The sequence below is a fragment of the Coturnix japonica genome, chromosome 5, assembly GCF_001577835.2.
Source record: "Coturnix japonica isolate 7356 chromosome 5, Coturnix japonica 2.1, whole genome shotgun sequence".
Lineage (NCBI taxonomy): Eukaryota > Metazoa > Chordata > Aves > Galliformes > Phasianidae > Coturnix > Coturnix japonica.
Window position 1 is genome coordinate 16,497,775 of NC_029520.1, and position 17,578 is coordinate 16,515,352.

The following is a 17,578-nucleotide window of genomic DNA, read 5'->3' on the forward strand; positions in this document are numbered from 1 at the left end:
CTAGTTTTTCTGCAGGCTTGAAGCAGCTCATTTACCTTCCACACCATCCAATAAAACTGCATTGCAGTCCTCTTGTCCATCTAAAAGAGTGGTAGAGAAAGCCAACAGGTTTGACAGAAAGATATTTGCTGTGCCCAGACTAACAATGAATTTGGGCATGTCAGTGTATGTGTCTTCAAGAGTTTTCTTCCTGCTGGTAGAAGCTGCACTGAAAAAAGGAGTCTAACTGAAGTTGGATAAAAAGTCTCTGAATTTGTCTGACTTGTAAAATATTTTCCGTACAGATTAATTTTTTTCTGGAATGCTTTTCTGATATGATTTTTTAGGCCTGTTTTCATCGAAAAAAGGATCTTCTTATGATTGAGATCAATGGAAGAACATTTTGCAAGTGTGCAAGATCAGTGATCTTTAAGGTAATTAATGCTATCAGAAAGAGACTTGGGCTATTCATTGATTTAATTTGGTCTGCAACAAACTGCACTAAAGATAGCATTATATCATGGATCTTAAGGCTTTTTCTGCAGAGGTTCATCTGATTTCACATCTCCATCAGAAACAAAATGGTTAAATTAGTAGGGCAGCATCCAGAACCTGCTCTGATTGTCCTTTTACTAGCAAGACACTTGACAACACTGCCTGCCACCTTGTTACATAGACCAGTTATAAGGAGCCGGGTGTATTACCTGACTTCATATTTCACTTGAAAACCAGACTCCTCATGTCAAAGTACTCTTCACCATCATGAGAACAATTTCAGAAAGGAAATGAAGCTGACCTCTTTCATAGTGAATTGAGACAAGATTTATGAAATTCATTCTTATCCCAGTACTGACCTACAGATATAGTAAAATTCAGTCTCCATACTGTAATGTGGGAAGAGATGAGGACTGCCCAAGTATTCCCAAAGGCAGTCAGATTTTCCCTACTCCCCAGCATACCTGCTAGAGGACCTTCTTCCCATAGCCACTTCTTCAAACCTAAATGAGGGAAAGCACCGAGAAAGATAATGAATAAAACCTCCTTGACAGGGGCCTCACTTTTCTGAGAAACTGTTATATAAGCTGCAATCTCAGGATTACTGTGAATCTCAACCACCTCCATTTCTGTGTTTCCTTGATACTCTGCACAGCCATGAAGCACATGCTGCCTTCCTAGTGTGGAGATTGTAGTCTTCTCAACTTAAGGATGTAATATTTTCAGTGCCAGAGTAGAGAAGAGGATTGCAAGCTTGAAAGATGAGGCTAAAGGTATGTTGTTCTTTAAAGTAGAGGCAATGCATGGTGAAAAGAAGCTGTAAATCAAGATACAAAAAATTAATGCCTCTGGGCATGTCCAGAAAAAAGCTGAAGAGTGGATTATCTTTTGTCTGACAGAAGAGAAGAACGGCTCTTTTGCCCAGACTAAGTATTGAACTCCATTTCATTGAAATTGCTTCAGATTTCTATATTGGTATGAATCTCAAAATCACTGACAGTCATTTCAGTGGAATAACTCCTGTTTATAGCACTTGATGATTCAGATCAGTGAGCTTATCATAGTTTTTGAAGAAACAAACAAGAAAACATGTAAGAGTAGACATGAATTCATGTATTTGGCCCTTGCCTGGGGTCGATATCAAGTTATAACAGTGGTATGTTCTCTCTGCAGATCCACCAGGAAACCACAAGACAAAAACCAACAGCATGTGAGAGTTGGTGTTTGACATTCTTAGATCAGGAGCTTAGCTGACAAGCAAAGCTCAGGCAGGAAATGTTTAAACTACATCTTTGTGTCTACAAAGGCTTTTGTAACCCTATTCTTCATAAATCAGTAACCTACTTCTCAGCTGCTGGGAGTGCAAACATTTCTCTTGTTAATAAAGGAAATTATCTCTAAGGAATTCTCAACCACTGGAAAAAAGCCTCACTAAAGTAGTAATTCTGGGTAATTCTGGGTGTAGAGATGCGGAAAAATTGCCTTAATTTGGAGTACAACTGGCCCTTCTTTTGTGAGACATTAATTGTAACAAAACAAAATGCTGAATGACATCGAGGTGCTTAAAGACCTCCTTGGCAACAAATGCAGCACAGCCAAGGCTGTACGTAAGAGGGCTCCCAACCTGCAGCTGCTTGCCCAGCCCCTAAGTCTGTTGCCTTTTGCAAGGGGCACTGTGGGCACTGGCACTGTGAGGCAGTCCTCCACTAAGCAGAGCCCAGTACCAGTCCTGCATTTGGGAAAGCAGCTAGAAGAGCAGTGAGCCAGAAACCCTGGATTCAGCTCTACTCTCAGCATCCCCTGTGAGCTACACTCTTGAAGTTACTAGTAACCAGCAAATACATTCATTCTGACAAACTACAGCCTGCCATCTTTAAATCTGTTTCTGGAGACTGGCACTGCTGGAAGGAGACTGCAATAAATGGGCATATGGAAGAGAAGCAAGAGAAGTTATTGGCACAAAAAAGGTGAAATCTGTTGCAGGGAAGCTCCTCCAGTTTTTCCTTTGGATTCTCCATCACATAAATCCTAACTTTGTTAAAATTCATGCTTCCCATGCTTAACTCTGCTAATGTAAGTAGGAAAGATTTTTTGGTATAGGATCCTCAGTTTCTCTAGCATCTCTGAACTCTGAAACTTTACATCATACTTAATTCTTAAAGGAGATCATGAAATATTTGTGGAAATATTTGTTGTTTTGTGCCAGAATAAATGAAGGTCACATTAACTAGCTATGAGAAACTAACCTGTTTTTAAATACATGTGTGTCAGAATGAGGATACAGACAAAGGAGTAGATGCTCCAAGAAAAGAATAATAATGTAATTCTAATACTGAAACTCTATAAATTATGTATAATTTATGTTTATAAGGCCAGAAAAGATCACTGTGATTACAGTCTGCCTTCACTGCGTCGAACAGGGCAAAAAAATGTCACTGAAGTCACTCATATGTGCATATTTTATATCTGACAGAATATTCATCATCTCCATTTCATAATTCCAAGTGGTGAAGAACCTACAACAAGCACTGATACGTTGCTCCAGTAGTTAATTATCCTCTTTCGTATAAAGATTATGTTTATCTGCTTATCCTCTGCCCTCAGTCCTGACAGCCAGCCAGAAGAGCTCCTGACATGCTGTCTTCTTTGATAAGAGTGGGCAGTGCTGGCCAGAGACAGTGGGGAGAGGCCAAGTGCAAATAGCATCACATCCTTCAGATGATCCTTCCTAACCAAAGTAGTCTTGCTGCAAGGCAGAATACATTAGACTAGGTTTAGAGCTGAACCAAGGTGGTTATGCTGCTTCTGTCACCCAGAAAAAAGACACAGAGCAGCAGTTTGGGAATCTTTGCAGAATACCCTCTCACTCTGCTGACATCCACTGTGTTCAGGACTGTGGTCAGGCAGCCTAAGGAAGGAGCTCCTTCTTGAGCACTGGTAGCCACTATTTGTATCACAAAGACACGGCCACAAACACACATAGACATTACTCCCTGCTCCCACCTCCAGACAAAACAGACAGTCCTGGCCCAGAAACCATCTTGTGTTCTGCGCCACCTTTGACCTACGACATCTGCTGCCAGTGTCAGCAGCACTTAGGCAGCTTCCTTCCAGGTCACTGCTCTGGATCTAAAAGCACACAGTAGTCCTGGAAACCACAATGGTAGTTTTTTCCCCAGAAAATCTTGACACTATTTAAAAGAGCTGCTGTTAGCACCCACTGCTGGCAAACCAACCTTCAGCTGAAGGAAAAGAGAGCAGATCCTTTCACTGCCCAATTCAAACCACATGTTTGCAGTAACATTAAAAGCTCATGTATCTTCCTCATCATCAACCTCTGAGAACATTACAGCAGCAACTGGAAGAAGTATTTTCCTTCATTTCTGCTGGCCACTGAATGTGGGCTTTAAGCTCATCCTCACTGCTGCCCCAGAAGACTCCTGTAATGAAATCTAAAGGGGAGACAGATCTGGTTAGGTCACAGTTTGTTGCCCTGAATCTACTTAGACACACCAGAACTCCTAATGAAATCCACTCCACATCTATTTACTAGATTAGAACAGCAGGTGTGCTTCCAGATGAACATTTTCAGAGGAGCATCTCTGCTGAGCCATTCGAGGAGAGAACTTCCCATTGCTCACAAAGGTCTGAACACTGCACAACTTGTCTGCACTCCATATAGCTGATCCTGTGCACACAAAACTGCTGTCAGCCTCACTCCATAAGGCTGCTATTCTCCACTCCACTCCTGAGATTCAGGGGAAGTTGCCAGCTGAGGAGGCTGGAAGCTGCTATGAGGGACTCTCACTGAAGGTGAATAAACACATCTCTGGTCATTTCTGCTCTGGCAGCAATCTGATAAAGCAGCGAGATTTTCTCTTCTTCAGCAGTTGCCAAGCCAGAAATGCCTTATTTCAGAGAAAGTTAATGAACCTGGCAAACCACATCCTGCTGCACCATGAGGGGCAAGGGAAGAGAAAATTCTTGCTGGCAAAGTAAAGAGCATCACAGCAGAAAGCTATAATGTACCCTGAGAGTGCTTTTTTTTTTTTTTTTTTTTTAATGGGGGACCAAGGGCCAATGTTGGACAGGCTCACCTGTGCTTTCCAGTGCATGCAACAGCCTTACTGATTTCCAGATGGGTAAGGTATCATATGCAATTTGCCCTTGATCAGACTGCCCTTCTCATCTTCTTGGAGCAGCAGTCTGATGTCTGACTGGCAATGCTTCCTTTCCCAGCTGGAAATGGCTGCCAAGATATACAGAATATACATATAGAGTATATCTTGCACATATTTTAATAGTGGTTATGGAAATGAGGAGAAAACGTGGATTTTTATGTATGAAAATGCCTTCTGTTTTTTACAGGAAGGCAACAAGCAATTCATATTTAATGTCACATCATTTCCATTACAAAGTTGTATTTTATTCTAGTGTGATTTTGTGCAAGAAAATTGGAAGCAGTTCTAAATTGCCTGCTTTTCTGCTGCAGCAAAATGATAACCTGATTTTTCTGCCTCACCCCTGGACAGAGACACAGCCATACTGAGTTGTGCTGTTATTGTTTACCTTCTCTGCCACTGACCTGAGAAGCATTGCAACTTTCTAGAAGCACATTGAGCTAAGGAAAAGAAAACATATGAAGACCCCATCTGTACACTGCCATGGCCCTAGAAGAAGCCAGATAGTGTCTACATCTGTGTCAAAAGAGCTCTGCACCACCTACCTTCATGTGAAACTTCTCTTAATAAATGTTCTGAAACATGAACTCATTGACTGCTTTTTAGCTGTCCTTTTGGGGCTTTTCCTTTTGCATAAGGATAGCACAAGCCTTGATTTTATAGAAACTAGGCTAAAGATTTCAAAGTGTATTAAGTGTCATAGTCTAAGTTCAGAGCCTGCAGGCATGGAAATGAAAACCAGTTTGCTGCCATTTTTGGGCAATGGAGTAAATGCACACAATCAAAGAAATGGACGGTCCTTCAACAGTGTTACTGAACTCAACTCTCTCATTGCAAGCTTGTGAGAATCCCTTTCACATCTAGATTTCAGACTTCTTACAGGCTCTCTAGGATGCAGGAATTAACAAAGTTTAGGCTTAGCATCATAAGAGACAGATGCTGAGCACAGCAGAAAAACTGAAGGACTGTATTTAAACACCAACTGTCTCATCCTTTAATCACTGATTTCATTAATACAACTGAGATTGTCTCCTTAGGATAAAAAAAAAGTGGCAGGTAAACTCAAGAGAAACAGCAAAAAATGCTCTCATTATGGGTCTATTGCACTTAGACTTATTCTCTTTTTTTGCTACCACACTGGTAGGACTTCCAGCGTCACAAAAGCTGCTGGACTACTCATAACTTCGTCAAAATGAATGTTCTTACAAGGCAGATATATACTTTTAAGAACAAAGACGATACTGCGTGGCAGCCAGGTGACCTACATTCACAGCTGAAGACATAAAGCTGACACAACAGGGAATTGCATCTAACCTACAAACACAGAAGGAGCCCTAGTGAAATGGACTGCGTCTTTCACAACGATAAACTAAGCAGAAGCAGCAGCACGGGGACAGATTTTTTTTGCTATTCTGTGTAAGAAACAAACTAGATCAATACTCCAGGATGAGCTACTGCTGCAGAGAAACACAACCCAGAGTAACTCCTGCATTCTCAAAACGTCATACTCTGGGTATGCAAACTCAAACCAAGACACAGGAGCACCCCCAGCTTGGGTGTCAGCAGTGAATGACATAGCAGCCTGGGCTGAGCTCAATAAACCAAGAGAGTCCTGGGGACTTGATGTAAGCAGGAATGCTGCAGCAATGCCAGTATTGTTGTGTTTTCACTGGTGCCCACATAGGTAGCAACACTCTGCCACAAACACATTTTTGCCATGTGAAAGCAGAGAAGAGAGGAAACAAAAATCCCCAGGCCCAGGGAAGCACACCAGTGATGACTGAGGCATGAGGAGAGAATCACATGCACTTAGGACCAAAGGCTTAACCCTTTTTTAGTTATTAATATTACAGGGAAACAAAAAGGAAATCAAATGAACAAGTATTTAATACCTCCATAACCTAGTCTGAAAATTAAAGGCATACAACATCAGATAGAACATTTGTTCAAAATTCTTACCAAACATCAGCTGAAAGAAGCATTCAAGTATGCTAGAAAAGCTTTTTTTTTTTTTTTTTATATTAGTACTGGTGTACTGACTAAGAGATAACAACACCTCTTGTTTTCACAGTGCTTTAAGTGCCTTATAACTCAAGTTCTATGAAGTAGCAACTCAAATGATTGAGCAACCTTTTCTTTTTCTTCCTTCCTTCAGTTACAAGCCTTAAGAATGACTTCTTTACCTTCATGCCTCGCACTAATGCTCCATGTGAGATGTTATTCTGTCCTAGATTCCCACAGAATGACATATCTTAATGATTTCTTCATCAGAGGAGCAATATCCACCTGGACACACTTAGCTGGCAATTCCTTCCTGCAGTTCCTTTCCCTTGGAAGGATCACATGAAAATTGCGAGGGAGGAAATCTCATGATTCCCTCTTCTGTTCAGGGAAACAGAAGCATGCATACACACAAGCTTTGTAAGCAAAGAACATTACATAGAAGATACGAGCCATAAATAATTAGTACCACTTTCTAGTACAAACATCCCAGAAAGGCCCCATTAGCTGGCTGCCCACACAGACTAAAGTGGCTACAGCAACTACACCATCTAGATGAGAGCTGCTCTGGAGAGATCCTATCATCCATCCTCCTGCTGGGACAGTGAGTGTAGAAATCAGGGGGACTGAGTTGTCACCCAGCTCCTATTTTCTCTCCATCAGCAGTACTCTGAAGATAACCACTAAGAAACTTCAGAAATCTGTGCTTTCTGAGATGATATTTCCATGGAGATGTTCCTGAGTGTCTCCAGCTGGTGTGTTAGCTACAGATTTGTTTGTTTCTCAAAGGTATGACATACTCTGATTTAAAGAAAATAGACAGACCATGCTGAGGTGTGCAGAGAGGAGGTTTGGCTGTTGGTATTTTTGTTGGGGTGGGTTTTTGTGTGTGGTTTTTGTTTTTTGTGGTTTTTTTTTTTTGTGGCATGTATTTTTCACATACAAACAAATTCTAATTTTACTTTTCACTCCAAATAAAGCTCTCAAGAAGAGCTTTAACCTTAACCTGGTTATTTTTTAATCAGTCCCTGTATGCAAGACATTCTGGAATCCAGCTTGCGCACTGTGGAAAAGCCATCTTCACATATTCTGTGAAAGAATTAAATTCTCTCATGGGTGGAAAAAAAATGTTTCCTGGAACATGAGGGAGTTTCTGGCTCTGCTGCTGTGATTTGTGCAATACACACCAAAACTTCAGACTTCAAAGTTGAACTGTCTGATATTTTCTCACCCATTTTGTCCCTCAAGACATTCCTCTGGTCAAAAACCTTGGATTTAATTTTATGTTCTATATTCCCTCAAAGGAAATGCTTAACTGTTGCAGGAGTTGCAAAGCATGTGATCAAACATATGGGCCATCTCTTAACGATGAATAATGAATGCACCATTTCTTGGGCCGTAATTAAAACTGAAGAATAGTTTTCATTCCTATTGTTGATCTGGCCATTTGTATCACAAAGAATAAACAGTTTCTTGCCTTATTACTCCTAGCATGAATTCACAGCTCATCAGTTCTGTGAAAGGATATTGGTAATAAATATTCCATGCTACATCTCAGTAATGTACTGATGTATAGGTAAGTATGTTTCCTACCAGCTTCCTGCTTGCACACATGTCAACAGGATCACGTTCACAGACACATACAGAAATACAGATCAGATCCAACTAACATAAAAATATAATCACTGCAATCAGTTTACATGTCTTTCTGCAATTCAAGTGCTTTAAAATACGACTGCAATTTGCAAGTCCATATTCTACTCTAACATATCATAAAAGCATTGCACCAAAGTGTATTTTAAACTATCAAAATACAGATCACTGTATTCCCATTTTCTTCACTCACATCTTAATTTAAGAACAACACAACATTTCCAAAGAAATGCCTTTTTAAAAGCCTGAGAATCAGATCCATTTCTACAGAGTTGCCATACATAACCATCAACATAAATCACAAGATGTATGATATGATATTTATGATATTTAGTTGTCTCCTGAGATTTCTCCATTTCCTCTCCCCTCCAGTTCTCAAGCCCCAAATGCTAGAAACATCTCCAGCTTTCATCTACCCTAACAAAAAAGAGAGCTGAGGATTCCAACACATTTACAAGGCATTTGAGGTGCTGAGCACAGCATCTGATGATTGACAGCAGGTTACCAACACCATTGTGAGTCAGGCTGCAGCCATGCATGAAACTCACAATTAAGGAATAATTTTTGCCCTTCCAGACAAGACAGTGGGTGTTTAGCATGGTCTTTCATTAAAAGGTCATTCTTTAAAGGACTTCTGTGTCATAGAAGCATAGAATGGCTCGGGTTGGAATGGGCCTTAAAGACCATTCACTTCCAAACCCCTGCCATGGTCAGGGTTGCCAGCTCAAGCTTCTCAGGACTCCATCCAACCTGGCCTTGAACACCTCTAGAGATGGGGCACCACAGCTTCTCTGGGCAGCCCACAGAGTAAAGAATTCTCACCTAACAACTAACACTGACTTAAACCCAAATGAGCTACTCAGAACAAGCTTTCTAGTTGCCTGTAGAATAACTGATCCTCAATAAAAATGGCCACAGTACATACAACCACTATTCTCACTTAATTACATCACTGCAATGTTTCCAGTGATTCAGAGCCTTAACAGAGAGAAAAAGATACTTAGAAGGTATCATTGCCAGTTTCCAACTACAGTTGCAAATAGATGCCTGTTCTTCCTCCACCTGCAAAACTTAGCCCTCCTATTCCAACCTCTTCCCATAAATCTCAAAGCATACAACAACAATCTTAGAAACCAAGCCACTATTTCTGGCACCTGAGGGAACCCACTGCACCCCAGGCCAGCAAGGTACTGCAGAGCAACTGCAGCCAAGGTAAATCATGACACTACACTGGTGCACTCATGGCCCTCAGAAAGAAAAGCATCATTAACATCAACAAAAGTGCACAAAGCATACTCAAGGCAACAGAAAATTCAAGGTCAGGAAGCATTTAGGAATGTATAATATAACTTTACTCAATGCAATATTTTGTCTTAGTCTTGAGGATGCTGTACTGTCCCTGCATTATGCTCCACTGGGATCTGTTCATAGAAAACACTGCCACCAAATTTCTCCTCACCTCTCCTACACAAAGAACGATGGAACATATAGACAAAGGTATTTTGAATGAGTACAGAGTGAAAAGGTTTCTTCTCAAGGCTATCAAGAAATCTCAGCCTTCAACCCCATGCTGGCTTTTAGGGGCTGCTAGAGCAAAATTTCAAGTATGTAGTACAGTTTCTGAAGCAGCAGGTATGTTGCATTCTCAGGATTAGCTACATCTTTAAATAGTACACAGCTGCTGCAGTTCAGAAAGCTGCATTCCTTCAACCTGTTCTAGTGCTGCAGGTCACCCACCAGCAATCCCTTAGGTGGCAATAGTTTTGGAGGCTATTCCAGAAATGCTCATCTGGAGAGCAGTTTTCAACTGATGCAGGTGCAATGCAGCATCCTGCCACCTTGAGCACAAACACTTTTGGGCTTCACTAGATCTGCCCTATTTTTTTTTCCCCCTGTTGCAAAGCGTAACTTGCAAAACAATTCATAGCATCAAACTTCACAGAAGTCACCCTTTAAAAAAAGGGCAAGGTTGATCAGCAATTTTCAGAAGACTTGAGGAAACGTTATCAAGCAGCCCTGGTGTTTTGAGTCTCTACTAGCAAAGGAGTAAAGCTAAGAAAGAAAGAAAATATTTTAAAATTAACATCTTGCAGCTATTTTGTGTTCTCTCATAGCAGAAAGCCTAAATGGATGACTTGCAGCACAGGAAATAATCACAGGAGGAGACAAATGCAGTGTTTCAACTTAAATCATTGCAACAGTTAACTGAGCATTTTGTGGCAGCAAGCAATTTAACCAAGTACGTTTTCACATAATTAAGCAGCAAACGAGACGCAGCCCACAGGACCTGAACGTGTAATTGTCAGCAATTACATTACGAAGCACTTTACGCACACACACATATATATACGCCTGTATACGTATCTGTCTTCATACACTTACCGTGCAGCAAGGCATGGGTGTCACGCTGGTCTCGAAACAATAGCTTTACAGCCTAAGGCAGAGCAACCTTCCTCTCACTCTCATCTCGGGCAAGTCAGTGTTTCTGGAAGGTGGCCAGGCAAGATCAGATTCATCAGCCAATAAAATTGTCCAAAGCTGCCGTTACACAGGAGACTGTTCCTCTGGCTGCAGGCTCAGGAACAGCCAATAAAGAAAACCAGCATCAGAGTGCGGGTGAGCATTTTGCCCCATACTAAGGGTCTGCTTTCCAAAAATCCAACCTTGCTCTGCTTGTGCTGCTGTACGCTGTCATCCCAAATGAAAAACAACTTGCACTTGACTTGCCTGGTTAAAATAGATGCACGGCTATTCGGAACACTGACAAGGGTAAAGAAATCAGTCAGTTGAGCAGGTGCCTCATGAGCTGGGCAGCAGTACAGTGACATCCAGAGATATGAATTCACGCTCTTAGTGGGGGTGGCACATGACACCTAGCTTTGTAGGGGAGGCAGGAGTGGCTGCTGAAATTGCCTAGTATTTACTTGAGAACAGCGAAGCTCATGGTAGGCATTGTAGAGACCACTGAAACATCACCTCTGTTCTGTCTTCCAGAGCTAGACTTGTTATGCAGGCAGCGTGAAGCCATTCTGCCTCATCCTGGACTTCACGGCCATTTAGAGGAGCCCTTGATCTCACCCTGCCAGCCTATGGCAGCAGCAGAATCCCAGCACTCAATCAAGAGTAGAGGAGGCCGTCTTTCAAGCTGGCTGACACCCGGGGACATCCAGGGGACCTTGGCCTTCTTTTTCCTGGGAAAAACAAAAAATGTCAGCCTTAGTAGTGCTAGCTGAGCTGGAGTGAATCCTAATGATGCTAAAGCATTTGTTGCAGTTGTACATGACAACAGGTCTAAATTAACACTAGAATAAAGAACAGGCCTTTACGCTGCCAGTTTCAAAATGTGTGTTTCAACAGTAGATGAAGCCTTTTGCTATGAAATCCTGGTGGAGAACAAAAATACTGCTGGTCTTTACACTCCGGCATACCCCCATTCTGACATTAACATCTGCTAACATCTTTGAGGTAAAAACTCAAACTGAGGTGTTTCATCTGCAAAGCTGCCTCACTATCAGATCTGTGGACAGCCCAGACCAAGGCCTGTGCTCCTGGTGACATTTATTCCAGCCTACTGACACAAGTGAAAAGCACACACCATCCCACCTTCACTAGTAACTTCACATTCCCTCACCTGCAGTTGCTGCAGGATGAAGCTGTCAGGAGTGCCAACAACCCCCTTACAAAAAGCTGTACCACACCTTGAAATGGGAGGGGTTTCTTAATGAAAAAGCACATGGTAAGGAAAAATGGGTTATGCTAGAATAGGGACAGTGAAGCTGTCATGAACAATAACCACTCTTCCCTTTCATGGGCTGATGCCTTTAATCTCCCATGTTGATAGAAACAAATTCTCATTTAAGTGAGGCTACTTGTGCTCTCTTTATGTACCAGCAGCACAGCCCCTTGGGAAACCACAATCCAGAGATGGTACCCCAGAGCTCTGAATGCCATGTTACACTGAGAGAGATGGAGAAAAGTCTCTTGAAGATCCACATGTTAAGAACAGACAGCACACAGGCATAGCCTAACTGCATTCAACAGCCTGGACTTTGTATTCTCATCTTGGAAAGCTGCATGCGTAAGCATTCACAGTCTCTGTCCTCCTTTGATGTAAACAGGCACAGACCCACTCAAATTCACAGTTTTCTTCCAGCTGGGGGATTGGATGCTGTCTTTGGAAAACATAGGGTTTCATTTTGAGCCACTGTAGTGCATATTGCCCATTTGATGTACACTCCCCCTGAAGGAAACTACTTTGTGGGTGCTTCCTCAGAGTAGTCTTGGTGCCACCAAAGTGGCTGCAGAGAGATCTGCTACCACAAAGCTTATCATTCATCATACGGTTCAGCTTTAGTGTTTAGCAGTACCAGAGAGTATTTTCTAAGCTTCTTTCTACACATATTTGAGGTGTGTTTGGCTCTAATTAATTTGGAACAGTGCAGGGAGTTCAGCAATTTTCCCTTTCTCTCTCACATCCCTGTGTCCCACTTTACTTTTAAAGTGGTAAGGCCCATCTAGATCAAGGCACCAGGAGAGAGAGAGAAAGATAGAAGAGACTCTGACTGAATTAGAGAAAGCTGACAGGGCATTTCATCACCACAATCACACACCCTGAGCTTTTCAGAATTCATAACAAAAGGGGCCATGCAAATCTGTAATTCATTGCTACAGCTGAAAGGGAAAAAACCTTACCGAAAAAGAAGAGAAGAAAGTAGAACCTGCTGAATCTGCACACTGAGGAGTTTCCACAGCATGCTTACGCTTCACCTGGGACTGTGTGAAGTAGGGCATTTACTGCAGGGAAAGTTACATTACTTGCTACTCTTCCTATTAGGAAAGCAGCATGCAGGAAGCCTATGACACATGAAAGAACTGAAGCACATCTTTGCAGTTAGAGCCAACACAGTTAAAACTGCATCATGCTTCTCCAACTGGGAGATTAAAAGCTGCTTCGTTCTTCCATCTCCCTCTGGCACCTGGATATGCAGCTGCATCTGTGTGACCCCAAAGATGGGGTCATGCACTCTTGGCCTCTAGCAACAGTCTTGGGTTCATGCATATTTTATGGACCCAGCATGTTAATATTTTTACATATATGTATGTTTAGATACATTTTTGTATGTAAAATCTCAACGTTTAAGTAGAGCATCCTGATTTTTGAGGGACAGCTATAGTTTACCCAATACTTCACACCTACTTTGAGCACAAGTGATAGCCGGTGGTGTCATTTTCCATAGATTTATCCTTTCAAGCAAGGAAAGATTACAGTGTGAAAACAAAGGGAAAAAACAGTGAAACAGAAGGGAACTCAGACTACTTTTTCTACTTCAGTTCTAAGCTGCCATTTCTAGAAACACTGAGAAACCTAAGCACAGTCTTAAGTGGACAACTTCAGTATGTGCCAGAACGCAAGTATCAGTCCTAGGACATCCTTCAGGGTTCTATTTCCCTGTGTGTTGCTTGCACCTGTGAGAAGCAAGGCAGCACCAGGCTCTTCTTTAGAGGGAAAGGCCCAAGCATAGAGGAGAGCCAAGACTGATGGGCAGCTGATTCAATCAGCCCTCATGCAAAAAGGGGAGGAAAGGCCCCATTCTCAGTCCCTGGTGGCTTCACACACTTCTAATTCAGGTGCAGGCCTTGGTGAGCAAGAAGGATGATGCCAGCTGTGCCAAAGTACATAATGACAAATGCACAGTTTACCCACTAAGAAGGAAAAAAGGATTTTAAGCTATTCATAATGAAAAAAGTCACATTGCTCAGAACTCATTTTGATTCACATGAAGCAACTTTGCAAATCTAATACTGCAGCTTTTGGCCTTTAATATTATTGACAGGAAAACTGAACTCAGACAGGCCTGCCTAAGTTCTCATTTCCATGCACACTCACATCCTTAAGTCAGTTTGACACTGCAGTATAGAGTCGGCGCCCTCTTGTTGGCGTCCTCATTACCATTTGTAATGAATGTAACATCTTAAAGCATAAATAATTTATGTTGCAATAGCAAATGCGGTTTGGAAGGAAGTTATTTGGGGAAACTGGGATCAGCAAAGGCTACAGTGAGTCAACACGGGCCTCTCAGTTTCCATGGAAGTACGAGCAATGCTCTATCTGCCTTATCTGCAATCAAACTGCAGCCCAAGCAGGCAGCCAGCTCTAAGCATGGAAATACTGCATCAGATTATCAATCAGGGCAGCCTGAAGGATACGTGTTGTACTGGCCTTAGCCACAGCAGGAACCAAATCTTTTTCAGCTCAGCTGCTGACTTCTGTCCCACCTTAGGCAAACCCCAACTGCAACAGGGAGGAAATCTGTCTAAATAAATGAGAGAACTTCACCAACAGCTGTTCTGGCGTAAATACCTTGTCACCTCCCATTTTGTGCTGGTTGAGATGAGCCTTCCTCTGCTGCATTCGGTCTAGTTTATCATGCATTATTTATGTTGCTCTGTCTGAACGCTGAAACACCCACGAACAAACCAGCCACTCTCACCCCCTTCCACTTGCACAAGGACCAACGTTCAGATGATGTTCAGATGCATCAGCAGTGGGAGCCTCAGCCCGGCTGCCTCGCACCGGAGAGCCCCAAAGGACACATTTATCTGTCTGGTTTAGCTCGGACCTCAGGGAGCCCTGAGGGGACGTTTTGGAGCAGCGAGGCTCGGATCGGCTGCGCGCTGTGAGGAGCGCCTCGCGCTTCCTGCCCACCGGCTGCGCCTCGCGACGGTGCTGCGGTGCAAAAAGCGCATGGGGGAAAAGCGGGGAGAGAAGGGCGAGGAGCAGCCGAGGGCAGCGATAGAGGACGAGGAGAAGCAGCTCCCGGTGCCGGAGCTGAGACCTCTCTCCCTTCGCTGAGGAGGGACGGCCGGGTGGAGCCGAACCTGCTGCTGCTGTTCTACAGGATCCAAGCTTTGCACTCGTTCTCTTCTTTGGGCCTTATGTTGCCTCTCTGCTACTTATGTGTGGTTTTAAAACCTGCCGTGCGAGCACATCACTGCCTGTACCTCCCCGTGAGTCTCCTCAGGGTAGCAGGTCCCGCAGCTATGCTCACCCACCATTCTCAGGTACTCTTGCATGTAACCCCATGCAATCAAACACCACACGCCCTTGCTAAACACAACCAAATATGAAGCAAAGTCCTCTGCAGTGTGCATGTTAAACATTCAGCTGCCCTCAGCAAGGTCACTGATGCACATGCTTTAAGTCCCCTCTGTGCTCCACAGGACCACACATGAGGACCACGAAGTCTCTCAGAAGAAAAGCTGCCCTAATCCTCCTGCATGAATGGTTCCCAGCTTTCAAGTCCACGGACAAAGTTGAACAGAAGAAAAGTAAGAAAACTGTTGCTGCCTTCTCTAATTCAAGTACCAGACAGCATGGCTTGCACTTTATTCCATCTCCCATTTCAACCAAAATCAGCTTTTTGTGTTAGAACAACAGTATTCTCCTTTTAATAACTCATGCTCTATATTGTAGAAGAGGTGCAGATCTACCAGCCCAGCTCCCTTGCCTATGCTGTACAACACACCAGCAAATGCATCAAAGCACCATGTGCTTTTCTAACTTCTAAGGCTTCCCCTTCAGCCTGCATAGTGTTACTCAGCTGATCTCTTAATTTCCTACATGCAAAAATTGAGCTCTTTGTTCTGAAGGCCCACAGCTTTCATCTGTTGCCAAAGGAGAACCCATCTGGGTGCCTTGACTTCCTCCCTCTGTGAGGAGCCCTCCCTGGAGCTACATTCAGCCTGCCTGCCAGTGCTACCAGGAATAGGGAAGGTAAGGAGCAATGGGCATCCCCAGGCTGTGGCCAGGGCTGGGCTTTCAGCCCTGCAGTGAAGCCCAGCCTCATGGGCAGCTGCAAGGGCCCTTCCTGACAACAGAGTTGTCACACAACATGGGTTACCCCCCCTTGCAGGTCTTGGCCCATTTTAGGCAGGGGTTTTCCTGCCTGTTGCAGCCCTGTTGTGTCTCTGATTTCCTGTTCTGTGGCTGCCCTTGGCATGGAGAGCCCTAGGCTGCTCCTGGGGACCAGTCCATGCCAGGAAGACATGAGCTGCCCTGCCAGCTCATTTGCGAGGCTGGCAAGGCATCACAGACTCGGCTCTGGCAACCTCAGCTTCTTGGCCAGGCTCCTCCATTGCTTTTACATAGAAATGACCAGATCAAAAAGTCAGGCACACCCTCAGATGGCTGTTTCATTCCAAAGTCTCTTGCCCTTCCAGCCTGGCCACTCTCATACTCACTGCCTGAGACCTTGCACAGCTCTCACTCCCACCTTATGTTTCAGTCTGATCTTGAAGTTATTTGTTGCTGTAATTAGTCAATTGATTCCCTCATATGGGAACAGCAAGCCATCCTAAGACTTTCACTTCAAAGGACTTTTGTCAGATTTGCCCCCAATAATTAAACCATCTCCACTCCAGCAGACTGCTTTTGATCAAGAACATGCAGCTTCCTCCTGTCGGTGGGTCAGGGAAAGCCATGGTTTGATCAGAGTGCTGGCAGATGTCCTAACGAGCAAGAGAAGCTCACTCTGTTATGCTTAGCAGTTTCTGCCTTTCAGACACAGGAAATAATCATTGACTATTAGCTTGTAAGAATTTTCCTTACACACTAGCAAAGTTAGAAGGCCACTGTCAGCTTTGAGTACAATGCCTTCCCTATGGAGACTGATTAGACTCTGTACTAAACTCACCTTACTGCTGGCCTGCTGTTTTTTGTACAATCCCAAGTTATTAAGTTGTTATATTATCTACAAAGGAATTATTTAACTGCGTGAAAATATTACTTCCCTTTTCTCATGTGATGCAAGAACAAAAGGCACAACAGCCTCCCTTCTTCAAACATTTGCAGTGTACATCTGCAGTAGACCATGCCATTTGTTACCATCACAGTTCCTTAGTTTCAGCACAGCAAAAACACGCTCCCCTTCCCCCAACCCACGGGAAAGCAATCCAGCACCACAAGGCAGCTGCTGGCAAAGGTGTCAGCTCATTTTGTCCATTCTCTTTGTAATATTTTAATTGTAATTGCGGATGTTTTTTGTTTGTTTGTTTCCACAATGAAGAAATTGATCGTTCAGACTTTGAATAACCCAAAGTCCCCACTGATTTTATACCCATTCTATATATTTAGCTGGAAAGAACTACTCGTGAATATATTTCAAAGGCACCTTTGAAACTGTTCTAAGGTGGTTTTTTTTTTGTTGTTGTTTGGTTTTTTTTGTTTTTTTTTGTTGTTGTTTTTTAATCTTAAATAGTCCAAAAAATAG

The 17,578-nt window shown here is 43.1% G+C and overlaps 1 protein-coding gene across 1 annotated transcript in view; it reads right to left on the minus strand.

The window, feature by feature from the left end:
• OSBPL5 (oxysterol binding protein like 5) overlaps positions 1-11,495 on the minus strand; it is a 150,284-nt gene extending 138,789 nt beyond the window's left edge. Inside the window, exon 1 of the mRNA XM_015864185.1 lies at positions 10,692-11,495. Coding sequence (XP_015719671.1) covers positions 10,692-10,706 — 15 coding nt within the window. The 5' untranslated portion in view covers positions 10,707-11,495. The remainder of the gene's footprint in view (positions 1-10,691) is intronic.
• Between the last annotated feature and the right edge of the window lie 6,083 nt (positions 11,496-17,578).